At 37.2% G+C, this 27,916-nt stretch overlaps 1 protein-coding gene and 1 long non-coding RNA gene across 2 annotated transcripts in view; one reads left to right on the forward strand and one right to left on the reverse strand.

Moving 5' to 3' along the window:
* The first annotated feature begins 83 nt into the window (after window positions 1-83).
* On the forward strand, window positions 84-4,580 carry LOC139984892 (uncharacterized). Its single transcript, XR_011799222.1, has 4 exons — window positions 84-681; window positions 1,280-1,437; window positions 2,527-2,642; window positions 3,294-4,580. It is a non-coding gene; the product is annotated as an uncharacterized lncRNA (long non-coding RNA).
* A 14,108-nt stretch (window positions 4,581-18,688) lies between these two features.
* LOC139984855 (NXPE family member 3-like) overlaps window positions 18,689-27,916 on the reverse strand; it is a 33,821-nt gene continuing 24,593 nt past the window's right edge. Inside the window, exon 4 of the mRNA XM_071998955.1 lies at window positions 18,689-25,804. Coding sequence (XP_071855056.1) covers window positions 25,003-25,804 — 802 coding nt within the window. The 3' untranslated portion in view covers window positions 18,689-25,002. The remainder of the gene's footprint in view (window positions 25,805-27,916) is intronic.

Below are 27,916 nucleotides of genomic sequence, written 5' to 3' on the forward strand. Positions count from 1 at the left end.
CGAGTGCTTTTGGTTTCTATACACTCTAAAAACTGTTGGGCAAAACTGGTTGGGCAAACAAAGCATTGCCCAATATGAGTAAATATTAACCAACAACTGAGTAAAAGAAATTACACAACTGATATGGGTAAACTTTGTTGGGCAAAAATTAAGATGTAGTTTATTGTTACTTTCTGTTGGGCAAACAAGCTTGATTGCCCAATGTTGTGCAAAAACCAGCATTTTTGCGCCATTACTATACTGGTACTCTGCGCGATGTGCATGCATCATGAGTAGATCGTATATAGTGAACGTGTTATAACTTACACCATGGCTGACGAATTTGTTAGCGCAGTACTCAAGAGGTGGGAAATGCCAGAGTTATGTGCTACATTTGAAGGTGAGCGTAAAGAAAAACAATCCTCTGCTTGGTGTGTGCATCGAACACTGCGATCTCTACATATCAGTGGTATCGAATGATCGTTCGTTCTCTCGGTGCTACATGTAGGCTATACCAGGCATACGTAAAGGCTACTAATACTAATTGTATTTCCAGCATAGTTGTATTACGTTAGGCTAGCTTGTAGTGAAGCGATTGACAGGCGCCACAGGCGCGCCCGCAAGTGTGTAACTAGGTCTAAGTTACCCACATTGTATTAACGTTGCGAACGCCTGTGTAATGCAGATCCTTGTCAACTCACGGTAAGCTATGCGTATGCACCAGGTCTCTCTAGCCTATATCTTGGCTAGACAAGGTTTCATTGTAGCACATTTTCGTTGTAAATAATAAATTGTACTCCCTTTTTTCTTTTAAGTTTTATACGGCAAATGACCACATGAACCCTTATTAGCTTAACGTTAGACCTAGCCTGTCATAACTTAGGCCTAATGTTAGACTTACACGTACGTTGTTAATGCTAGTAGTAGTACGTACATACAGTAGTATAATAATGGACCCTTCGAAGTTCGAACACTTTAGCACTAAAATGCTCAGGAATTGTATCTGTTCACACTTCTTTTAAAATGATACTATCGATGGCAGAAGAAACATTCTCGTTAGAAAAAAAAGTCGCTTCATAGGTTTCGTCAAATTGATCCTATTGTATTTGTGCCATGGTGAAATTATGCATTCGTTAGGGGTCTCCGAACTTCGAGGGTTTTTCAAACTTCAAAGTAGCCTAAGTTAGGCCTGGCATTTAATGAGTTCTAGGCTATAATAATATTAGTATAGCATAGAACATCAGCGCTAGTAATGTTATAGGCCTATAATGCTGTTTGCATATTTTTCTCTTTCCTACAGGTAGAACAGGACTTCGAATTATTACAAAAACCAACTGCCAACAAATTATACAACAGAGTGGGATATTTGACAATGGACATTTTGTGCTATACAGGCGATCATCCCAAACTGGCCGAACTTTTTGCATTTTGAGAAGACGTTGGATGCACTGACTGATGGTAAGCCAAATTTATTATATAGTCATGGCCTGTGAATTCATAGCTAGCTTCATTCAGAGCTTATGCCATGACAATATAGTTTCTCTTTCCAGTATGTCTGTAAAGATGGGTCAATATTTGGATTAACCTTCAAAATATGTTTTTGGTGGTTTGTTACTTTTTAAAAATCTATCAAAATCAACTGATCTGAAAGGACCAAATCAGCTGGTTAATGTCAAATGGTGGCTTCTGAACCTTTCTGCAAACTTTCTCCAAACATTGCACTCAATATGATTAATTGGCTACTATTTTATTTGTAGTCGCGTTCGGGTTTGGGTGTGGTTGAAGTGAGACCCAGCCCTGTTATAATATTAACTCAATGACAGTCACTTGGACATGTATCAGTGTTGTTTGTAGGTTCCACAAAGGGTTTGAATAATTCCTGTTGATTTCTCAACAAGTGAAATGTTTTTTTGTCAGCAGGAGAAATGACTGAAAACCTCATTATTAGACTTGTTTACTCATTAATGCTCAATTGAATATAATATTTGGATTAATTCTACTGTCGATAAGCACAAACTTGAAAATGGCCAATGAGATGGATTCCTTATGTGTATACTTTTCCAATGCTGAGGAAAAGAAATTAGCTTGTTTCGTTGTGTACTCTTCTCAAGATGTTTTATGAGCAGGAAGATGAAACATGTTAAAACGTCTAGAAGTTGATTTTTCCAAAAATCTTTGGACAATTGTATTCAGATTTTAGTACGACTGTGTCAATGAAAGGTTAGCACATACTATGGGCTTTTTCATTTTTTTCCTTCAAAATCTTATAAAATTTGGCTTGAAATTAGTGTGTAGGGTAGGTACTTAAGTCTTCTAATACAAATGTGTAGGTCCCCTATGAGTACACATGCCACATTAACTTTCATGTTGCTGTTATTAATGTGTATGAGCATAAAGTTGTGGAGCACATTTAGGGCGGTGTAGATCCCTTGAATTTTATCCTCAGTCCTTGAAGTTTAATATGGTCAGACTATAGTGTGCCCTATTAATGTTTTTGTCGTTTATATCTGCAAGCATTCTCATTTCTTGCCTTAATCTCTTTTACAGTTGAAAAGAAGAACTAAGCTTTCTTTCTGTTGCCATTGCTTTTTCGAGGACGGGCAAAGAAAAGCGGATCTACTACGGTGACTAGTTGCCTTCAAGCATTCATAGACGATCAGCCAGTAAGCAAAATCATTAATTATATATATTTTTTGGTATTCTTTTGGTGGTACACCTTTTAGTTCATACCAGCTCAGCTGAAAGTTTGTTTAACCTCATAAACTTGGTGTGTTGTTGTTTATAGTGAGCAGAAGAATGCTACTTATTGTGCTAGTGGTCAAAGGTCATTTGAGGTTAACAAGGGCCAAACACTTAAAACCTTGTAAATATGCTAACTTAAAGAGTGAAAGTTGGATGAATCTCATATGTGATGCATATAGGTTTGCCAACATGAGTACATGAATCCCATTGATTATAGTAGAGGTCAGAGGTCATTAGAAGCCACCAGGGCAATTTTTTTTAATTACACTAGTGATGAAATGGGGGAAGGTTCAATAAATTTCATCGTCGGTATGTAAACCCTGGTCATAATAATGAAGTGATCCGGTACTTGATAGTGCAAGGGAAAGGTCATTTGACATTAATGGGGTGGGCGTTACACTTTGAAAACCTTGTCAAGATAACTATGTTGACTTTCCTGACCTGTTTTTTCTTTTAATTATACTGGTCCACAGTATCATAGCATTGTGCAGAAGTCTTAAAACTCTGTCTATCCACCTGTTTTTGTTACATTTTATTTGCAACTCGAGGAGTTTATTTTCTTTAATTTGCAGTCGGTAACAAGTGTTAGAGGACTACTGCAAGACAATATCGAAGGATGAGCGACCACAGCTATTCATTCTGTGCTTAGGAGAGAGCAAAGGTTCCCCTCAGCATTTTTTTGTGATAATTGAGAGACATCCAATAATGCAGTCCTCACCCTAACGGCAGTAGACTATTTGTTTTAAAGTCATTATGTGTTGGACATTAACTTCCAAACTCAATGTAAGGGGGTTTGGGAGTTTTTCCATGCTGAGGTATATGAACTTGGTTTTATCAAAAGTCGTTCACTGAGTGCCTTTGGAGCTTTCGTAGCAAACAGAAGTGTTTAAGGGTCAAAGTGTCTTGCAACAAACTTTTCAAATGGTTTCTCAGTATTAACCTGACATGTTTACATTTCAAGGTTGCTTTAGTTTCATATATATTTACATATTAAAGGGAAATAGTAACTGTTTGCCTTGGCAAACTGTACCTACAAAAAATCTGTATTTTTTTTTTGGGGGGGGGGGGTGGGGGTAGATTTGTTATTGTATACAGTTGTGAAAGGTTGAGGCAGGGTTGGTATATCAAAAAAACATTTAATTTTGTGTGTTAAACAGATCAGGTGCCAGCAGTGTCCCTATGATCACTTATAATTGTGATCTTGAAGCTGCTTTTATTTCTAGTATGTAGAATCAATGTGGGATGTGTAACCATTTGGCTTTTGTTTGAAAAGATGTTTAAATTTTACAGTTCATCAATCATCTAAGCACAATCAAAATGTTAGCAAAATATGCCTTGGCTCCTTGTTAAAGCAATTGCAGATACAATGGTGTATCAATATTTTTCGGTTTGTGTGTCCTTGTTTAAAACATAAAATGGTTAGCTTCAATTGACTATATGTTGGAAATTATCAGTGATATTATATTCACTTATTAAGACCAGAGTTGCTTGAAAGAGACCAACATTAAGCTGTACATGATTGTGTGTTGCACCTGTACCTTGTGTAGTTGATGTCAACATACAGGAGGTCTTCTGTGGTCAACACATTTCAAGAACTGAATATAGTAAACAATGGCAAAATATGGATAGCTAATATTTTCAGCTTTAATATTGTTGATATGTGTTTATCCCCATTGTGAGTTTATGAAATTATTGCTTTGGATGGAAGTTACAGATCATTTAACTAGGTAAATAGAAGTCAAGCACTGAATGCTGTGAGAATTCATACTGGAGGAACAATCTGAAGTTGGCTAAGACCAGAAAAAATAAAAGTATGAAAAACATGTATTACTTGTTTGTTCTTTATCATTCTCTGTTTAAGCTTTATAACCTATTAAATAAACTCAGATGTATGAAAAATGTTACAATCCAATGTTGGTATTGTATTAGTTAACCAACCACTATTAATTTTAACTATTTTTTTTTTTTTACCACTGTATTTATTTACAATACCGTAACACATAATACAAAAGAATCAGCAAAAAGACTTACATAAGAAGCTTACATAAAGAAATCATAGAAGTCGTTAAGGTTACACAAATTGCAGGTCAAGTTGTGCAGGTCAAGTGCAGGTCAAGTTGAAAGCGAAACTTAAAATAAAATTCGTGCACATGTGGGAGTTTGTTATCCAACCTACAAGTATAAATGTACTTTTTAGCATGCAAAATTAAAAAGTTCACAGGATTATCTATATCACCAAAATCACCAAACCAAATGTTGGTCAACTTAAAAGAATAATTAGTTTTAATGCAATTTGAATTCACTGCCTCCCAGAAACGCTCAACGTGACTACAATTATAAAACAAATGTATAAGCGTTTCATCGGCATTCTTGCAAAATGAACAAAGTGGAGAATTAACCATTTTCATTTTATAAAGCAAGCTATTTATGCCTAAAATGCGATGTAGAAAACGCAATTGTAAATATGATACTTTGGGGTCATTCACAGCCGTATAAGGCAGCCTAAAAATCTTATTCCAAACTATTTTCACTGGAAAATTCATAGCTTGCCACTTCATAATAGACGACGGGGGCGTGCAGAGACCGGTAATTAGCTTATTATAAACATTTTTGGTTATTTTATGTGTGCGCATGCACATATTAAAGTTATTTTCACTCATTGGGAGCAAGACAGAATCATGGTACCCCCTCCAATAACTAGGAATGGCGTGAATAATCCCAAATTACGAAGTAAAAGGAAAATTTCTAATATATTTTTTCGCTTGAAACGTGTTATATGGAATTACCGAGCCATCGTTTTTAATGAAATCTTTCACATAAATTGTTCTGTGATTTAAAAGATTATACTGGAAAATTACTTTATTGTTAACCAATATATGACTGTTGTTTAAAATGATTTCATTACCATAATTACTGTCTGGATGATAAAAATTAAACTCAGCCCAAGCCTCACACACTTCTCTGCCAAAAATATTAGAAATACAAGAAACTGCCTCCTTATTGATTACATTTAAAAAGAAAAGCACCACCGAACTGTTTTAGGTGTAAGTCAAAAAATATTTTCCAGTTTCCTCTCTGAGGGGCTAAATACCGTTTTACCCAGCTACAGTTTAGACTTTTAATAAAAGATTCAATATCTATCATATCAAAGCCACCATTAACTTTCTTATTAATAAGGGTGCTCCGTTTAATCTTATAAGGTTTATTGTTCCAAATAAAATTATACAAAATTTTATTAACCTCTTTAATGAAACTAAGAGGAGGATTTGCTAGAACACTAAAAAGAAAAACAAATTGCGAAATGGCCAAACTCTTAATTATAGTTATTTTACCAGTTGGTGTTAAGTCACGTTTTGACCACATCCCAAAAATTTTTATTAATTATTAATTTTAACTAGCTGTTGGGCAAGAATCATTGGGTAAAGAAAAATCCATTGGTAAAAGGTTTTACACAACCATTGGGCAAATCGCTGACCAACATTGTTGGGTAAAGGCGTTGGGCAAAGGTGTTGGGCAAAGGTGTTAGGTATTTATTTAACCGTTTGCTGGGCAAAATCATTAACCAACTTAGTTGGGCACTTTTTTTGCCCAACATCAACCAGGAGGCATACGGACCCAACGGTTGTGTAAATAATTGCCCAGGTTGGGCAATAATTTGCCCAACAATTTTAAGAGTGTATAGAACGGGGAAACGATTTGATGTATCCGTGTAGTAGGTGGTGCCTTTTAAAGAAGATACGTCGTTTTGGAGAGCAGTTACTGATCGGCTTCAGTGTATATTTAAGAAGACGTCTGCTCAAAATAATATCTGTACGTGACATCTCCTTTTTTTGTTCTTTTTCTTTATTGTAATGTTAGTAACTTACCGGAAATAACATACCTTTTATATGGACAAAATGATGACATGAAAAATACTTTTTATATGATTAATGAACAGAGTAATTGTTTCTGATTTGACGGATTAGTGATAATAAGACGTAATCTTTCTGCTTGTCACAAAAAAAAAATAATTGTCACTCTCGACAATATCCTTCTCAGCAGTTAGAGTCTCATGTTAATTGTCATGGGCCAACGTTAAAACTTTGAAAAGATCTGTCAATGAAATTACATGATTGTTAATATCGTCCACGTTACCTTCAGAGATATACTGCCCTGACCCGATTAATCTCCTTAGTGACAGCACTCTTTACTAAAGCCCTGGCAGTCTTCATGTTTTCCATGATTCAGCAGAACATTGGTGCACGTGGTGCACAATTTCTTTTCGTGGAGTACAACGATGGGCTGATAGACGACTTCGTTAACAGGAATTGGCGTATGAGAAATGACGGCCGGATACCGGACGGCGGAGAATATTCAGGACTTCCGGTTGTCGACCCAAAAGATTTTTTCATTGTCACCGAGACGACGCTAAATTATTGCTGAACAACGTAGTCGGAGGTGTTAACCCGTTTATTTAGCACACGTGGTTCAACAGGACTACGGTGAAAACTATAAAGTAAAAAATATCAAAACATTAATATACAAACATTGGTGTAAACAAACACATGTTTTTGCATAAATCAATAATAGCTTACCCCTTTAATGCATTTAAAAAAAAAAATAGGATACTTACAAATTACTTACGATTTATGCTATGAGAGCATGTAACTCACATAATACGTAAGTATGCATCGATTACGTAAGTATACAGAGCAATGAGGCGGGTATAAAAGGTCACAAACTAAACATCATTAGGTGAGGGCAGCATTAACATTTGCTCGACCTCGACCAAGCGGAAATTTCCCTTATCCACGCTAAGGAAAAAACACATCGGCAACGGTGACTCTAAGGTAGCATACGCCCATTAAAAGCCCCATTGACTTACACACTAAATCACAAAAGTAATGTCTTCTCTAAGCCTAGATAGAAGTTTTCACTTGCTAAACGCTACCCATCACTGGATAGCTGACAAGTTGGCCTTTCATGGCACCATCAGTTTTCCGTACCATGACCATGTAGATTTTTTGCTACGAGAGCCGGAACTTTTCGTCACTTGTAAACAAACCTCTCCACTCAGTGGTAAACAAATTTCCTACGCTGCTCCTTGGAGGCCTAAGGGGGTCTAAACTTGCCTCAATTGACCCAATTTTTTAACCACATGTGCTTCCATTCATGTTCTTTAACATCAAAGCCACAAAAAAGCACATCCTAAGTGATAACATAGCAAAAAAGTTGTTCTCCTGTTCCTAATTGGCACTTTTCCTGAAGGAGAACATTTGCCGCGGATTGATATAGAGGCTAATAGGAGTATGCCACCCTAACTTTTGCTCCGACTGAGACAAGGATGGGTTTTAACATGTTTGTAGGCACAACTATTTATCACCATTAGATACTGTACCATGACAAACTGACATTTCTACTATACATTTCAACATAGACCTACATTTGGAACGATATTTTGCCTAGTTTCTGGCCACCCATTTACTATGAAGTTTGTTGATTGTTGTAGTACTTCATCCTTCGCTGTTTCAACATTTTGCTCTTCTAGCTTTTGATCTGACACTGGTAAAGTATTAGCAACTTGTGTACATGAATTTACAAGTCTCTTCTAGAGTACTCGGACTTGTGGTTGGTACGTAGACAAAGGTAAATGCAAGTTTTTACCAGATTTGTGTAAAATCTCACCATCATGTTTCTGCAGTCTTAGTTCTATTTTTTCAATATTTCATGATTGAAACATGAACTTCCCACATCAGCACTAACCTAACCTAGTTTCCTGCATAGGATAAGCGTGACTATGTCTAGGAGTAACATAAATTATAGCACGGAATAACCGCGCCTACATTAATTTAAGTGTTGAAATTGTTCATGCTATTATATGCTCTACCCGCCAAGCTTGTGAAGCTTTTAACCAACTATCAATAACGTTTGTTTGAAGTTAAAAAGAATTAACTGTATAGGTCATCATGCTTTCGAAACGTTCACATATAGACACACATTGCATTTAAATTTTTTAGTTTATGTATAGAAAGACTGTGACGTTCTTAAAGATCTTTAAAAGAAACATGGACAAGTTAGTTTACTCGTGGGGCAATAAAAATATTATTCAGTATTCATCGCTAAGTACAACATCATACTTTCGCATTCAATATGCTTTCAATTTGCTTTCGTATTCGATTTCGCTTTCAATATGATACTTCAATACATACTTTCCCTTTCAATAACTCGCAATCAAAACGACAAAACGACTGGATGTCAAAGGCCACAGTTTGGAACATGGTTTGGAAGTTTGGAACACTGGATGTATTATTATTCCTTATTCATCGCTAAGTACAACATGATACTTTCCCTTTCAAAAACCGGCTATCAAATTGAATAATGATCGGGGTTGCTTTATCTGTGGGCCGAGAGTAAACATTTTATTTGTATCTGTAAACAATCAAAGCCTATCAAGTTCAAGCTGTCTACTATAATGGACCAACAGGAGGCGTGTAACATGTCAAATTGAAATAATTCAGGTTTTTTTTTAAATTTTGGGATATTCCCCTTGACAGTGCATACTAAATGCGGGTACACTTTCTGGGACACTTTGAATCACGGCACAATACAAACAAACCAAAATAAATCTTCCATCACGGTATTTTGGAAGTTCGCCTTCAAATGTTTGCAAAACAATTCAGTCTAAAATGAAGAAGGATATAATATGAAGAAATGACAAGTAAATCAGTAGGAATCATGAGGAAGAGTCAATTTAAACAGCAGATTCACACAGAGATTACATGTAGTACTGTAAATTTATAGTTTTGTACCACAGTAAATACTGGACCGTGCTGACAAATCTGATAAATCGGTAGCATGTGCAGCTATTAATTTTACAGTAAGAACTGAGGATATTTCAAATCCCAACAAATCCCAAACAACTGGATTTGTTTGAATTACACATATGTACAGTACTTACTGTAATCCTTATAGCACATGCTACCGATTTATAGCACGATGCAGTTCTTATACTGCGGTACAAAACTAGAAGAATTGCAGTAGTAACTGTGTTCTCTGTGTGTATCGGGTGGTTTTAAAGGATCTTTATTTCAGAAGTTTGCATGGGCTCCATTGTTCTTATACTGTACAGTCATTCCTATGTTATCATTTATTAACATTGGTCACTGGATGAAGAACAAAAAGGATACAAACAATAAAACCATTATAACAGTAGCATGCAGAAAAATGTGTTGATTTAAGAACAGTGACATAATTTCAGTCTGTCTTGTTATTTCAATTTTAAACTATAGATGAAAGTTTGTTAATTCCCTAAATTTCTAACTTAATACTTGTCCATTGTTTTCCTGGATGAACACCAACGTTAGAAAGCATATTCAATTGTTACCAAATTAGGAATTTTACCCAGCTCGAAGATACAGGCAACTGATATTGTTCTGCATTGTAAACTCATGAAACCTCAATGAATTTAGTTAAAACAAAGAGTTGTCGGAAAAAATACCTTCAGACTTAGAATGGCGGGAATAATCGTGTGTCTGAGAGTATTGTATAATGCTCTGTTTATCAGCTAACAGTAACACTATCTAATGTCGTAGTTGCCAGCAATTTTATACTTACATTAGGCACAATGTTGGGACTTGTTTACGTCACATGTTAAAATACTATATCGTGCAACTACTTCCTTCACTATCAATGTATTTCGAACTTTACACATGCTTATCAACAACTATAATAACCCCCAAAGTATACATCACAGGGTAATAGAGTATAATCTTTATTTCCTATTATTTAATTCACATACACACATTCACTCTTGTAAATAGCTATTACTTTAACGGTAATAACGTGTGTTAAATTAACTGAAATATGCCTACGTACTAAAAGCCGACGACTTACCAAATTGGATGACTCGAAACGCTGACCTCACCATAAATCATGTAGTTCCGGTGTGTTATTGAGTCGTTTTACGTTTACGTGCTTAGTTACGATCGATAATGAGAATGAGGGAAATAATATGTTCAAATTGCTAGTTGGCCATTAGATTATTTATGTACTAATTAATCTATTAGCGTTCCATCCGGTTACACACTAAGTAACTGCATTGACACTGTTAATCGCAATGCACGGAGACGATTAGAAATTGGGGGCGTCCTTCAGGGTAACTCACACCAACGCAGACACAAGTGATACGAGTTAGACGTTCCTTGAGTTTTCTTCTTTATTAACTCCAACTAACATTAGTATATGTAGTATCTGTAGTATCTAGTGACTAAACACAAACATAACAACAGCGTAAGCATGCACAGACTGTTTTGGCAGATTACTGTGTCATATTGAGTGAAACCTTGTAACATTGAATAACCTTTAAACTATACGTAATGGCTGCACATTCTTGCATAGGCTGCATTTGGTAATTAGGTCAAACAATTGCTGAACAACTTGATATAAACACATCAATAATACTATCAAGGGTATTATGTCAACAATGCTCAAACATGTCAGAACATTGATGAAATATCACAATGTAAACATGGAATACATTCTCACGTGAATATGACCGCTCTTGACCCCAAATTAACCCAGTCACCTTAACGACCAGTGTTTTCCATCGGCGTGTACTCGTGACTACTCAAAATCACCTAGCTGTTACTTTGCCCATATCCTATCGTGACGTAAAAGGTTTCATTCAGGTAAATATTGAAGTTAACATATAAATGTTTAAGCAAAAAGGAATGCAAATTAAACCAGATTGTAATATGTAATCATAGGCTAAATCTTGTCTGAATTTAATCATAACCATATCATGACCTTGGGCCATTAACACCAAGCGACCCCATGAGAAAGAAAGCCTGTGATCTACGACCTCACATCCGACCTATCTGATGTCAGACATGTCACATCCAAGGTAACAATTCCAACAATGCATTCCCATGCTGCTCTGACCATTGAAATGTCTCCACCAGGCCAAATATACAAACTGCATAGCACTTAAATTTGAGATGATCCCTGAACACTAAAGTACCACTAAAATCTTGCTAATACAGCATTAGCTAATGCACACAAAGCATGCGATTTTACATGATCCCGGCATAAATTAATATATAATTACGGGGAATCCCCCTTTTGTGAACAACTACGCAGACTCACTCTACGATTCTGGTTCAAGCCAAGATTACTGGCGCGCACGCAATATCTAGTGATTGCTCGCTGTGGCACTGTTAATCTCAACGTTACTTTGTTAACCGATATCAAATCACATGCACGACTATCCACAACATCCGCTAGTTTACACGATGCTAGAAACTTAATTAAAACATTTCAAGTAATTAACTAATCAATGTCAAAGCAGACTAAAGTGAAATCTTAGGCTTAAAATGACAACGTTTATGGCAACCGTGAACACCAAGAATCCTAATGTTAAAATACCTAACGTGCAAACATTTAACACGAGGGTTTGATTGAATTATTCTTCGCAGTAGTATGGAACGTTCTATATATAATGATTAGTATCCAGGGGGCGTTGGGGGCGCGCGCCCCCCGGGTAAGGAAAAGAGGAGAGAAAAAAGGAGCAGAAAAAATGGAAAAGAGGGAGAAAAAAGAAAAGGAGGAGAGGAAGGAAGGGAAAAGAAATAGAAAAAAGAGAGAAAAAGGAGAAAAGGAGGAAGTAGAAGATAAACGCCAAGACCTCGGGAAGAGAAAGAGGAACAGTCATAATTTCAGCGCTGATCCCTATTATATACACAGGGTAGCAAGTGACAGATCGAAGATTACAGACGGGACGTGCGCCTCACCCTACCCCTTACACCGACAACTCCATTTTTAGCTCATACCAGCATGCTGGTGTGAGCTATTGTTACAGTGCGGCGTCTATCACTCTATCCGTCAACAATTGGTAAAACCTCTCCCACTCACACAGTATTTAATGGAATTTCATGAAACTTGGACACAAGGACCATTGGGTATAGGGCCATCAAAGATGGTCCGAAATTTAGGGTCAATGGTCAAGGTCATCCTACAGATTCCATGGTACAATGATGAGGGTTTGTCACGATAATACTATGGAAGTTTTACCTTCATGAATTTGAGATCAAAGATCAATTAGGGGTCTTTTGTGTCCCGGGCCGCCGCCCTATATTTTCAAATTGCTCCTGTTCGTACAGTGTATGGCCAGTTATAATAAAACTTGGTCACAATGTTCCTCGGGATGAGAATTACAAAGGGTGTTCGGAAAATTGAGGTCAAATGTCATTTAGGGGGTCATCGGGGGTCATTTTTTGTAATATTTTCAAATATCTCAATCTCCTCAAGATTTTGATGGATCATATTCAAAGTTGAACTGATGATTGTTGGATTGTGTATAAATAAGATGATGCCTAATAATTTTTGGTCAAAAGTTAATTAATTACAATTAATCCCCATTGTTTAAAAAAATCTGAGCCTTCACCTTTTGCCAAAGCTCCTTTAATTTGTCTCCCAGTCTCTTCAGTGTTTGTTTACATTTGTGGTTAAGCTCTGCAGAGGCTGTTAGCGGAATTAAAGCAGGACTGGAAGTTGTTATTAACTGTTGAACTGTAAGCATGAGAGCCCTATAGCCAATCAGCACTTGCCGATTCTTAGAAGTCTTTGAGCCTGAGGTATGTAGGCAGCCAGCCAAAATTTTGGCAAGGAGTGCTTCAGTGTGGAACGCGAAAAGGGCAACCATATTTCGTTGTCTAAACTAAGTTTGTTGCAGTCTAAACTAAAGTTGTTGCTGCTGTTTGCCACGTTGTTGCTCAAACTCACGTTTTTATTTAACTTCCGTTGTCTAAACATACGTCGTTGTCTAAACTTACGTTGTTGCTATCGGCGCTGTTCAAAATTGCTCAACCGCGTAATGTAAACCAGAATGCAAAATGCATTGAGGTTTCGATGACTTCAGTACACTAGAAAGGTGTTAGTATAAGCAGAACTAGCTGTTACTGTAGAAATGGCCCGAACCACCATTTTGATACATTAAATAAACACAGGTCAGTCTACTGTACGTGGCTATACACACCTGCACCAAAAATAATAGGGGTCTTGGAGGTCCAAGTCCATTTGGAGTCACCAAACGCCACTTGTGGAAACCTTGTATTATAAGCTACCGTATCTCCCACAGCCAGCCTATCAGATAACATGTGCGTTAGTACAACTCATACGAATAGGAGGCTGCACTGTGAACAACTTTTAAAATGTTATAATGTTATACTTATAGGCTATGCATATACGCTGTGAATGTCGGAAATCAAGTACAACGTCGAGTGTCTAGACAAAGTACCAGCATAAAAATAGTTCACTTTTAAACTGATTTCATTGAGCCCCTCCAACAATGTGTAGAGATAATCTGGGAATGTCGGTAATCAAGTAAAACGAGTGTCGAGACAAAATGCCAGCATAAAATACTGTACTTAAAATTGAATTACTGAACCATTACATGATGTCTGGATATGTTGTGAATGTCGGCAATCAAGTAAAACGAATGACAGTAATATTACTAAAGACAAATGTTTTCGTCCCGATCGAACACCAATTGCGTTTATTATATGACCTATACTTTTACTAGTGCTTATAGTTGAGAAGATGCGATCTTATCACTGCCTGTACTTTGTGAATGCTGTACACAATATATATATATATGGCGGATGCCATCCAGTGCCCTAGCTTCGCTGTTTTACAAGGGCGGCCGTCCGACCTTCATTTCGCCTGCCCTGCCACTCTTTCCTCCTCTCCAACTCCGTATATAGTACCTCGATGCTTTGACCTGCAGCGATTTCCCCAGCTACCCCAACTCTTCAAATATCCCCGCAAATTTAGTGTGCATATCTCTCTAAATTCCACGCAATTTGTATTAGGCCTGTTCAAACTTCGCAGTTTCAACTGCACATGCGCATATCCTGAAAATTTGTGAAGAAAAGATCATATCACCTTACCTACAACACATAGCCTTAGTCAAAACTCGAGTGTATCTTGGATGATTCGTTTCTTGCATAACATGTTAGCGGGTTTTTTGGTCTAAAATTCTTAGCAATGCTGAGCGAGGTTTGTGTATATTCCATTTACAACACAATCCCTTTCGCAAATCGAAACTCCGAACTGGATTGGTGTTACGAATGAACTTGCTTGGCGGGTTTAGTAAACTAGTTCTGTGAGTCATATTGCCTACGTACTTCAATACTGTGCCCCTCTTGTTACTCACGAAGCGCAGACTACATCCAACCATAGAGCTACTGATCCAACATTTACCCTGGATGCTTTTCAGTATTTGGAAACAACCAACTCCACGAAAATTAAAGTATTTAAATAATATTTTTACGCAATGTCGAAACTTCAATGACTACTTTTGACGATGTATGACTGCAGTAGTTTATGCACACGAATTAGTGTTGCACCAGAATCATGACTTGAAGCACGTGGTCAAAGGGACCGCAAAACTTTACGCAAGTTTGCAACGAAGAAATAACTGTGGTATAAATGCACATTTTACATTATCAACTCTCAAAAGGGAGAGAACATAACATACTGTGAGATTTAAAGTCCTTTTTCAGTATCAGAGATGTTGTGGTAGCTTCCCGCAAAATTCATAGATTGTCTCAACTCATAACTTTCTGTGATAAAACAATTATTCAAATATGACATTAACAATATAAATGTAAATAACGTCCTCGGAGTTGTATCAGCTATCTTGCAAATATCGTTAACAACGTGATTTTGTTCGACAAATCAGGTTGTTAAGGATATTTACATGGCTGTTGCTACAAATCCGGCATGACATTAACGATTACCCCCCCCCCCCCCCTTTTCGCGTTACATAGTTAAACCATCATACTTTGCGTTCATTGAGCACTGAAGATGCAAGCATGTTTGCAGACAATTGGTAAGGGACTATTAACCAAACAAATCTCGGGAAATTTGAGAAAACATCATTGGCTGTATTTAGCATGAAAACCTCTGGAATAGATATGTTGTTAGCACTGCACGGAAGAAACTTGCGGTTGATTGTTATAATTTTTTTTGAAAAGAAAGAATGATGTTCGTTCACAATGTGTTCACAACGGAACTTTAGATAGCAACGAAAGTGTAGACATCAACGTGAGTTTAGACATCAACCGTAGGTTAACTTAGCAACGAAAGTTTTAGACATCAACGTGAGTTTAGACATCAAACGTAAGGTTTATAAATCAACGTGGGTTTAGACATTAAGGCGCGTTTAGTCGTCAACGTTACTTTAGACATCAACGTAAGTTTAGACATCAACGAACAACAGCAACATGGTAAACTAGCAGCAACAGCTTTAGTTTAGACAGCAACAAACTTAGTTAAGGCAACGAAACAAACTTAGTTTAGGCAACGAAATACGGTTGCCCTTTTCGCGTTCCATACTTCAGGTCTGCTCAGGTAGAGGGGAGAAAGTTTAATAGGGTAGGTCAGTGGTATTGTTTGAGAGAGTGGGTAAAACAGGATTTAAAGGGGGAAAATAGGAATTATAGCCAGTGGTGTGGCCAGTATTCTGCTAACGGAGGGGGGAGGATCCCTCATGGGCCCAAAATTGGTGGAATTTGAAAAATGTCCTGAAATTTGGTGGGCCATAAAGTTTTGTGGGCCCTACATTTTTAAGCTCGAAAAGGTATGAGCTTCTGCACCATTGGTGCTCTAGTTGACGTTTCCATTTTTCCTCTCTCACTAATGTATCTATATATATATATATATATATACTATATATGGTCTAGCATAACGCGCGTGTGTGTGTGTATGGACGCCTTGAGCAATTGTTCAATTGTGCACTGGAACCAACTGTGGCTGGTCTTGAACTCGACCGAGTCGTCGGGGAACATGACGCATTTCGGGAAGGAGCGACCGCCCCCCCCCCCCTCCCGAGCAAATTTTCTCTATGATATCGCTAGTAATTTGAAAATAGACAATGCTTAGATGCAACTTACAAGGCCTGGGAAGTGTCATTTCCAGCGATCTGGAGGCAATTTCGGCCAACCCATGGTGGCGCTTCGCTTAGATAGTTTGCCTACAGGCTTCGCCCTTCCGTTGGCAAATTACTCGCTACACGCCTGTTCGAATTTGTAAAGCAAAGAGCAGACATCTCATAATATCAGTGAGCATGAAAATGCATGTTCAAAAATGAACAGCCTCAAAACTGTCTATGTGTGTAGTCAAAGGCGAAGGAGCCCAATTGGATTTGGGGGCTGTAACGACTTGCCCGAAAAATATAACCAAAATTTTTCGCGCGCCAAGCGCGTGTTCAACATGTTAATGTCAATATCATATAAGCAAGCATAGGTCATTACATCGCATGGCATCGTGTACCGTACGGTCCCTGAAAGTTGCGCAGTCATCCACAGGATGCTAATGTAAACAACGAAATGTCTTATGTAGATGGAGAAAATGCATACAGGTCCAATTATGTCAAAACTCTCTTTTACAGTGGTAATGGCGAATAAGTCTGCCAAGCTTAGAACTTTATTTTAATTAACAAGGAGATAATTTTTATACTATTCATTTATTCTCAGCATATTGCCCGAATTTTCAGGGGAACAAGTTTGGTTGGGGGGGGGGGCTGCAGCCCCCGCCTCCTACGCCTATGTGTGTAGTGTTCGGGTTCGAAATATCTGATATCGGAAATATCTGCTATTTTTCATTTCCTTCAACCAAGTTTTATCATTGCCGTTGTAAGAGGTTGTAATATTTCTACACCAATAAATTAACTGTGTCTGAATTTTCGAAAACTTCCTGACCAACATTCTTCATCATACTTCCCTCTACTCGTAGCAATTTTGACCTGTCTGTTAGGGGTTGAAGGAGGTTTTTCTATATTGGTTGTCCATAGATTGAATTATATGTTTTGAAGTGATTTTCTTCACGAGAAATGTGAATTTTCAAATTCTCAACAAATAATGGGCTTTAAACTTTGAAAAGTGGGGCTTTCGGATATTGTGGGCCGTGACGTAGAATCACCTACAAAAGCAATGATCCACAGGACATGCAATGAGGTCGAACATGATGTGTGACTGGTTACAATCTTCAAAAAGGTTATGGATGAAAAAAATATTGGGAAATACTTGGTTCTCAGGCAAAAGTGTATATCTGGTTGGTCATTTTCAAGCCCGAGAAGTGCCATTTCCGGTGATCTAGGGGGTATCAAAACCTGAAATTTTCTTGGACGCTCCGCGCCAACCGATGGTGGCGCTCCGCGTAGATAGTAATTCGCCCCCCCCCCCCGGGTTAGAAAATTCTGGATACGCCCCTGATGTGTTGCAGGTGTAAACATAGGTATTCAATTGGGACTGTGTGTATAACTCAAGTATGACGATATTGGTAATTATATTTCTAGCAAATTACTTCAGTTTCAATTTTTTTTAATCAAGTGTAAATAGGGGATTAAAGGTTCATCAACTCAGACATTTTAAAAGTTCAGCTGTACAACAAATTAAAGGGGCTGTGTATGAGCACTATGTAGTAAATCTTAGCAATATGAACTACCCCTGCAGTGTATTGCTCTCAAAAGGCAAATGTTGTACCATACTTTTTTGGAATACTAGGGCAGCTTGTGTATTGATGCTCCTTAAAAGCATATCTGACTTTATCAAGTTATGTCTAGTACTTTTAGCTGTTGCAGGTTTGATATGTTTATAAATTAATTTTCTGGTTAAGGTTCTGTGAGCTGAGTCGTGATCCGGTTGTGAGGATTACTGATCACTGTTGTTAGTTAACTAGGCTGGTAAGTAATGCATAATATTTAACAGGGTTTTCCCATTATTGTCATAACTGTTCATACGGGGACCAGAGGTTAAATTTTAGCTGTTTTTTTTTTACTATTATGTTATGATTTTATCTGGCCATGAGCGAAAGGATATATATATATATATTTTCATTCTTCTTCATGTTACGGAAGGTGTTAATTCAATTTCATACTTCTAGTTATGTGCTAGATTGGTACTTCTGACAATATGATCATATTCTGATATAGTCATTTTTATAGATGATGTTAATATACTACGCAACGATATTCGCTTTTAAACTCTTCGGGTTTATGTAATATAGATGATTCAATAACTTCATTCTTTTCTTCAATTCATTCTACTCTTACTCAATTATTATCTTGCTATCATCACTAGAGATGAGCTATTGCAGGTTTGCTATAGTCGTTTGTTCATCGCAAGATTGTCTTTACTAGTTAACTGCTGTTTTGTTATTTTCATACAAATGAGGAGTTTCACATCAATGGTAGGCTGTTGGGTAATGTATACATGGCTTATCTGGACAACTGTTTAGTTCTCATTTTCTCTTCTCATTGCAGAGGCTGTTTGTTTTGTTCGATTCCTTTGTTGGCAATTATTACTTTATTATTTTTGGACTGAATAAATTGGATAAACCAAGTGCTACTCTTCATCATTGTCATTTGCGTGGCATGACTCACAGCTTCCTCCCCATCCAACTAGATTCTCGAATCGCTTCACTATCTTTTATTCTTTTTTTAGCCATCATTTATTGTCAAATCTTTTGCCATAATAACAAACTTATATAAAACAGATATATGACACTTAATTACTTTTTGATTACAAATATTCAATATTCATAGAGCATAGCACAATTACTAAAAGGGTCTTAAGGAGATTGTATGATAGTGGTCCTCGATGTTTACCATGATCTAAATGTTTCTCAAATTGTAACAGAAATTTTAATTTATACAAAAATTCGTTAACGTTGGGAGTGCTCAAATTTACTTTCTTCTGGAATATATAGTATTTGATATGAAAAATTAAAATATTCAACCGATGCTGCAATAATATTGATAGCCGAAAAACATACCCGACTTGGAAAATATAAATTGTCTATTAAAAATATGTTGCTCAACATCTAAAACAAAATCAGAAATAATTTTACACTCCCAATAAAAATGATCAATAGTCTCCTCCTTTAGGCAACAGAAAGTACATCGTGAATTGTTAATTAAACTCAGAAGATGGTTTGTCCCAAGTATACGATGAAGAAAACGAAATTGGAAGTATTGTAATTTGGCCCCCCTTAACCACTTGAAAGGAAATTGTTTACCAAACTTTTTAAGATAATAGGGAAAATACATTTTCCAATAATCCTCAATAGTGTCAGTATATCTCTTAACCCATGTACATATTAAGCCATTAATAAAACTGCTCATATGAGTAACGTTTAATCCTTCCTCTGAAATTTAATTAATCATAACAGTACGTTTGATTTTATCGGGTTTTCCCGCCAAGATAAAGTTATACAAAACATCATCCACAAGCTTAATAAAATAATTGGGAGGATTTGACAAGCATTGGAATAGATACACCAATTGAGATAAAGCAAACGTTTCACCAAAATTATTTAACCAATAGGAGTAAGGTCTCTACATGACCACAAATTCAATGACTTGGGCATGAAATTTAACCGAAAAATTTCATCTCCATCATTGCAGATAACAATACCTAAAACAATTACTGGACCATCAGTCCACCTACAAAAAATAATGGTCAATAAAGTGTGGTTTATGAGTAATTAAAGGACCTAGTGGAAAAACACTAGACTTATCAAAATGAATCTTACGCCCAGAAACCAGTTCAAATCTTTCAGGATAAGAATAACCCCTCTCAATGACTCATGAGAACCATGAAGGAATAAAATAGTATCATCAGCATACAGGAGGATTTGTAATTCGTTATTTAAAATAGAAATACCTTTAACATTTAAGCTTTAAACATTTAAGCTTTGTTCTTACCAAAACAATGAGAGCTGCCAATGGACTGTGGCTATCCCTAATTGCACCTAATCACACACCATTCTATTTCTTTCTCGTATTTGGGCATGTTCTCCTGTAAGAACCTGATGTCTAATGGTGGAAGAGCATCCATAGTCATTGTCATCTTGAGAAAATACTTCCTTATGTTCCAGAGTTAGTGAGTGAAATCCTTGTTCGGAACTCAGGTGATCAAAATTGACATTGACTGGAACAGGAAGTTGATTATGGGGTAAACTAAGAGGATTATCATTACTGTTTATATATGTTGTTTGATATCAACCTGAATTTTTGTATCATCTACTAGTCAATACAATACCAGTTTGTAACTGTTGTAACTTGTAAGCAATTCAACACCAAACGATTCAGCTATGACAGTCCTCTTTCTAAGCAAAATATCTTTGATGCTAACATTCATACTTCTCACCTGGGTAGTTTAATTTTGTACAGTTGATAGTGACCTAGCTTCTTTTTGGAGATTGTTAACTTCCACTGGGAGGGGTTCTGTAAGCGTTCGACAAACCAGACCACTAACGTAGTCCAACATCCAATGGGCGTCTATCACTAAAGAATATATTACTTGGAACAACTAAAGCTATGATAACGATCTCAACACTTGCAATATTAAGATTTAATTCTACACGGCCTGTAAAGTGATTAGCTCCTTTCAGTTTTAGCCATTGAAAGGGGATCTGACTTAATTACCACGCATGTAAGCCAAATTAGTGCCGAAATATGCATGCGACAAGGTAGTTACTTGTGAACCGGTATCAATTATACAACGCACTGGACAGCCTCCAATTAGAATGTTTGTATAATCTGTTATTCCCAGATAAACTCGTCTCGAATCTCTTGAGATGGAACTGTTGGGCCTAACAGGTACTAGCCTCCACAGTTTGACTCGAAACTGTGGATTTTCTTTGTTTTGATGAGGAGCAGAAAGTTGTTCTGAAGTGTTGTCAAGTGCGTATTGCTACGGGAGGGGGTGTGGAGGGTCCCTCCGACGGCAGTTTCTTCCTATATGACCAGGTATGTAGCATGCCCACCATATAGGCCTTCCATCTTCCGTGAACTGGTCAGTTGGCCTTCGTGGTATTGCAATTGTTTGTTGCAGTTCCATTATTTGTTGCTGCATGGATCTAAAGGCAACTTCCATCTCTTTGCGCTCTTACCTATTCTTGTTCATTCCAACAGGTCTGATTGATGTGTCAGACTACAGGGATGGTGCCTTGACGTCCCCCAAGCCTGCTTCCACTACCCCGTTTGCAGGGTTTGCGGCCGTGTTTGCGTTTAGCTGAAGTGCCTCTTCTTTCAAATTGAGGAAAGAAAGTGGCCTTCAATGTGGACACCCATTCATCTAGACATGGGTTATTTTACTTACATTTGTTCCATTGAAGGTAGAGATCCTATGATCTGTTGGGATGTAAACTGTAGGGACAGGTGAGGTGTAGTAACCACGAGCAGAGTCTGGACAAGGTGCCATGATTTGATGCATTTTCTTCAGCCATAATAATAACCCTTTAGCCATAATAGAAGCCATATATAACAATAAAAGAGCCTGCTAGGATCGAAACGTCAAGCCAACTTACTTTTACACATAATAATATGCCAACAGATACCAAAGTAGTGCACTTATAATGACCAACAATTTCCCTAGTAACACAGTTAAAATGGAATATAAGAAATGAAATATATATAAAGGACAGTAGCTCACTGCACTCTGAGTATGTAAAACTGAATTTCCGATATAAATTTAACATTGAGTTTACCCTACTCGATGTACCAAAATGATGTAATGGAAATCAAGAAATGAGGGCTCTTTTTAGCTTCTTACTAACCTTGGACTTTAGAAACCCTAATGCTCAGGAAGTATTAATACCAAGCATTATCTAGGAGACACATAAACAAACAGATACAACACTGGACAACAGAGTGCAAGGGACTAAAGTAAGATAGGTACATTTGATAGTTTAGCCACTTCAGTCAAACATAATAATTAACTTCATTAGTGCTTAACTTACTATAAAAGGTCTTCGATAACAGATAATAATTAAGTGTTATGTAACAAAACATAGTTCGTGTATATGATAAGCTGAATATATTTCTTGGTTATCTGTTTCGTTCCTGCTTGTGATTGTTGGTGCTGGCTGGGGGTTCCGTTTGCGCCCAGTACAATATTACATAAGTGTTCCCATCCGGCGGTAAGCAATAATTAAGTAGTTTAGAGACACTTCCTTTATGTAGAATCACAAATATAACACTTCTGGCTTCCTCCAAGTATCACGATGGATAGCAGGAGGAAGTTTCTTCAAAGGAGCAATTATAGAACACCCCGCAACAGCAGTGGCTACACCGGCTAGGTTGGACACAAACGCTTGCAGTATTATAATGAGATCCGTTAATCTTCGTTGTACTGTGTGGGCATTGTGTATACGTGTAACGATGTAGCCAGCTACACCGTGGACACCGTATTAGTTTTTCTATGGCTTAAAGGTGTTAGGACTATTGATAATGGTGAAACTGGCCTTCAGACAAAGTCCTTTACTTATTATATAGGTTCCTATAGCTGAGTGCTGGAATAATGATCAAAATAGGATTACGCTGTTGACAAGACACACATAATTCTTCTACATAGTAATAAGCTACAAAAAGTGAGTCTTCACTGCTTGTCAGGTAGGCGTGCTCTGCTAATAAATCTAACAGGTAGAACCTTCACTACTAAGGAGGACTTAACAGGTGTATAATGTAGTAACCAATCTGCCAAATCAGGAGATGGCAACATCCTGCCATATCCTAAATATACTCTTGCCACTGGTCAACTGGTACTGCTATTACATAATATGTTGTCACTTTGCGTATTCAGTAGCAAGTGCAATTGTTATAAAGCGCACGGTATCTACAAAGAAAAAGTGCATTCAGCGGTGCTGTACAAAGATAATAATGATATTAAGTAAAAACAGTACAAACAGTACATACAGTCAAGAAATGTCTAAATAAAATGCTTCTTAAATAGGTGAGCTTTTTAGTTCACGCTTGAATCGTTCATAACTATGAATATTTCGAAGAAAACCAGGTAAGCTATTCCAAGTCATGGTGGCTGCGACTGGAAACGATCTGTCTTTAAATGTTTTACGTTTAGTTATTGAAATATCAATGACAATGCCCCAGTCAGTAGATGAAGAACGTAAACCTGGACAAGTTTTGCGAAGAGTGATAAGTTCTGTTAAATAAGGAGAAGCCTTATCATGAAGATATTTGAAGACAAACGTTGCAATTTTATAGTAATTTTGAGCCTTGATTGGGATGATTGCCGATGAAGTGAGCAGAGAGAGAGTCTGAAGCACTATCAAACTTGCCTTTACCCAGAACCAGCTTTGCATATGTTCTGCACACGTTGCAACTTTTTGATACCAGGAAGATCATCATATAATATACTTCAATAGTCAAGGTGAGATAGGACAAGATATGAAGCGAGCGATTTGCGAATGTCTACGATTTAGTACTTACGGATGCTCCTAATTAATTAAGGTTAAAGAGTGCAGTTTTACATTTAGCCGTTATATGTTCACGGAAGTATAGTGTTTCATCCCAATATACTCCTAATTATTTGATTGAAGACGATTTTTTTACTAAGCTACCACTCACAGCTATGGAATCAGTGTTGCATTTTTGTAGTTGTTGTTTACTTCCGAATAAAATAACCTCCGTTTACCGGATTGAGTTTCAATTTGTTTGAGTTCATCCAAAGGTGAACTTCAGAAAAGCAGCTTTCAAGATTTGAGATCACATCTCCTTCAATAGATTGCTGTGGTATAAATGACTTATTAAGTCCGTGGTCATCTGCATATCCCATTACGTTGATGGCAAAAGCATCAATGACACTGCCTAAAGGGCTGGCATAAATCGAGTACGAGGCTGTTGATTAACTTAACTGACACAAAAATAAACAATGGAACGATTGTTTTAGCAACAGATTATAGACGAAACAAAAGCAGCACACCTAAGATATTCTTAATTTAATTAAAATCAGTTTGATGAGACTTGGTATGTATGTTTGACATGATTTAGATGGATGTGCCAGGTCGTCCTGATGTGGGTTAAACGGGACTTGACATGGCTTTTACACATATTTTAAGTGTGTCACTAAACAGGATTGGTCTTTTTGACATATTTTGAATTGACCTTGGCTTGTCTTTGTGACATTGAATTGAAGTCGACAGGTCATTTTTAATGTTTGAATAAAACTTGACAAGTCTTTTTGACATGTTTGGAATGAATGTGGCATTGTTTTTGAGATGTGGGTTCGATGGGAATTAGCAAGCCTTTGAGCATATTTTAAAGATGTAATTTGACAGGTCTCTTTAAGATGGTTTAGATGAGATTTGGTAGGACTGGTCTTTTGGACATGTTTTAAATGGACCTTGCCTTGCTTTATTTGGGATGCTTTGGTGTAACACTTGGAGTACCTGTGATATTTAGGCACTGTTCATCCAGGCCAACTGGGTGTGGTTATGTATTTGTTAACACATCATAGTTAGTAAATGGTTCATTATCTGAATGAGCGTTGGATCTAACGGGTGAATACTATCCTTTGATTTCTGTACGAGGGTCATGTCCCACACGTCTAAAAATGAAAACCTTCTATCCTGACTGAAAACATTTCTTAATGTCTTCTCTCCTTGTAAAGCTATCCAATCACTGGATATAAGGATAAACCCACCGATGGAATGTTCCCTGGTGTTAGCACTTCTGACTATCACCTTAGTCTCTGGACTTCTCTGCCAAAGTCTACCAACAGCACTTTTAATTGCTTCTAGTCGGTCCCTGTAGAAGGTACCATCTGGAACCCCAAAGTGGGCCCAGATAGACAATATAATGAAGACATCAGGCCCACCTTCCAAGTCATCTATTTCTTCTGCTACATACCTCAGTTTTTTGGCATTTAGCTTTCCGCTACCTCTTATCGGGGGACCGTGGAATTTATAGCGAAGAGTTGTACCGTTTCCTACGCAGCGTTTTTCCCCAGAAATTTCAATGTTATCGCAGGTTGTACTTTTTTGCAGGTAATAATACATTTGCCTTCCGGTGGAATCTCCATAAATGTGAATGGTTTTCTTTTTCATGCATGACTGGATATCATTTGGCTTGAATGATTTGAGACTGCAATGGTAAGGTTGCCATGTGTTGTTGTAGTAGAAGCCTCTAGTTTGAACAGATGACGTCACGGGAGCTAGAGTACAGGTCGGCAATGCATCTGGATCAGGCGCTGCTCCTCTCACATTGATGGATGGTAGTGACAAAGTTTTCAACTTGGTCTTCGTGCTGAAAAAAAAAGAAGAAGAAGAAACCAGAGAGCCAGTTGGCTTTGTGATTCCTTGCAATATCATTTGCTCAAAACTCGACATATCTGACTTTTGTAGATCAAGTGAGTTAAATTTGTTCATGATCCAAATTGAATTGTCTGTTCGAACTTTTAAAAAAGGTCAACTTCTTTAGGGATTAAGGATTGGGAGGTAATGGGCAATTCCCTCTAATGTATTCATTTAAATATTTTTACAACATGTCTGGATTTTAAGTCAATTCTGACAGAGTTGTGATATACAGTGGAAATGTCTTGACGATGTGCAGGTGCATATAATGGCAAACTTTTGAAAGGAACATTTCTACAATCATTCTCTTTGCAAGCCTGAGTATATTGGATTTTTTGAAACATTGTCATGAAGGTACCCTCAAAACAGAAGATGACGCGTCTCAACATAATCTCCTACCTTTTCTTCATGATGAAAAGCGGTAAATCTAACATTTAAGACATTTAATAAGTACCTGCTAGTTTAAGGAAAGTAGAATAGAGAATATACCAAGATTAACGAGACGTTATTTACGTATTCATGAGATTAACGAGACGTTTTCAATTATTCATGTTGAATCATTTTCTGGACTAGACACCAATGGCTCTAATTACCCACTTGCGGGGTAACGAAGAACGTCTCCTTGCCCCGAAGTTACTGACAGTCCCAGGCAGCTTTCCATAAAGTACTCTGAACACCCAATTATTATCCATACAGAATTGAGAGGGCAAAAACTGGCAATAAAATTCTCTGTTAACATTTCCTGCTTTCCGTGTTCTTATCTCAAAGTTAAGTACTTTTCTCTTCATGAGGCCAGTGACACAACTCGAGTACACATGTCTGAGGTTAACACTATGTGATCCTTCATATTATGTACTGTACCCTCTGGGGATAAAGCTTATTATGTAGAACATCATCCGTAAAAAAATATATTGGATACACAAACGAGATAATGCGGTGACAGATTGTAACTACACCCCAGAGTGTACAGTATATATGAAGGATCACAAAGTGTTAACCTCAGACATGTGTACTCGAGTTGTGTCACTGGCCTCTTGAAGAGAAAATTACTTAACTTTGAGATAAGAACACAGAAAGCATGAAATGTTAACAGAGGATTTTATTACCAGTTTTTGCACTCTCAATTGGTAAAGGAAGCAACTCCAAGATTGATTATGTCCTGATGTTTCAATATATTTAGTGTTTTGAAAAGAGAACCGTTGTAATCACGCGGACCAGAGTAAAATGCGGATAAATTTAGGTGTAATGTAAAGTACGAAGAACAATTGGGTAGTAAACATTAAAATTATTTATAATACTGACTCCTTTTGCAACCTGAGAGGATAAATGATGAATCAGCTCTTATCAAGTGAGTTGACAGTCGATAGGTCCTTCCAGAAATTTATTTTATTCACATAATCATGTGACTATTTACCTTAATATTGATATTACAGTAGTCGTAATGCTTAATCTCTTAACTGCTTTGATTTAACTAATTACCTGCAGTACAACTATATTGTCTGGGAGAATTTCCCCTTGCATGTAAAATATTTGTGTAACAAGATTGTGTGTAAGATGGTTGTGCTTAAGAGGGTTGTGTGTAAGAGGGTTGTGTGTTTGAAGGTTGTGTAAGAAGTTATGCGTAAAATGTTGTGTGTAAGAAGGTTGTTTAAGAAGTTATGTGTGAAAAGGTTATGTGTAAGAAGGTTGTGTGTTAGAAGGTTGTGTGTAAGAAGTTTGCGTATTAGAAGGTTGCTTTGTGTAGATTATTTTCATGTTAACAGTCGTGCATCACGATTCTAATGTAATATACTTTCATGTTGCTCAATTAAAGGATGTTTTTTGTCTTTTGCCTCAGGTATGGTTGTCCTTGTCTCCCGCAAGAACACTCCTGCAACCCTCGTCGATGACTTACCAGGTAGAGACGCATAATCTTTAATTCGGAAATATCTCCCACCCCTGCTATATGCGGGTCGCTTCAATAGACAAAATGGTCAGATCTAAATCCAACAACATATCATGTGGTTTCAATGATATGAAGCAGAAGAGAGTGGGCGCAGCCCTGAGTAGGAATATTTCCAGTCAT

Source organism: Apostichopus japonicus, chromosome 17 (assembly GCF_037975245.1).
Source record: "Apostichopus japonicus isolate 1M-3 chromosome 17, ASM3797524v1, whole genome shotgun sequence".
In the NCBI taxonomy this organism is placed as follows: Eukaryota; Metazoa; Echinodermata; class Holothuroidea; order Aspidochirotida; family Stichopodidae; genus Apostichopus; species Apostichopus japonicus.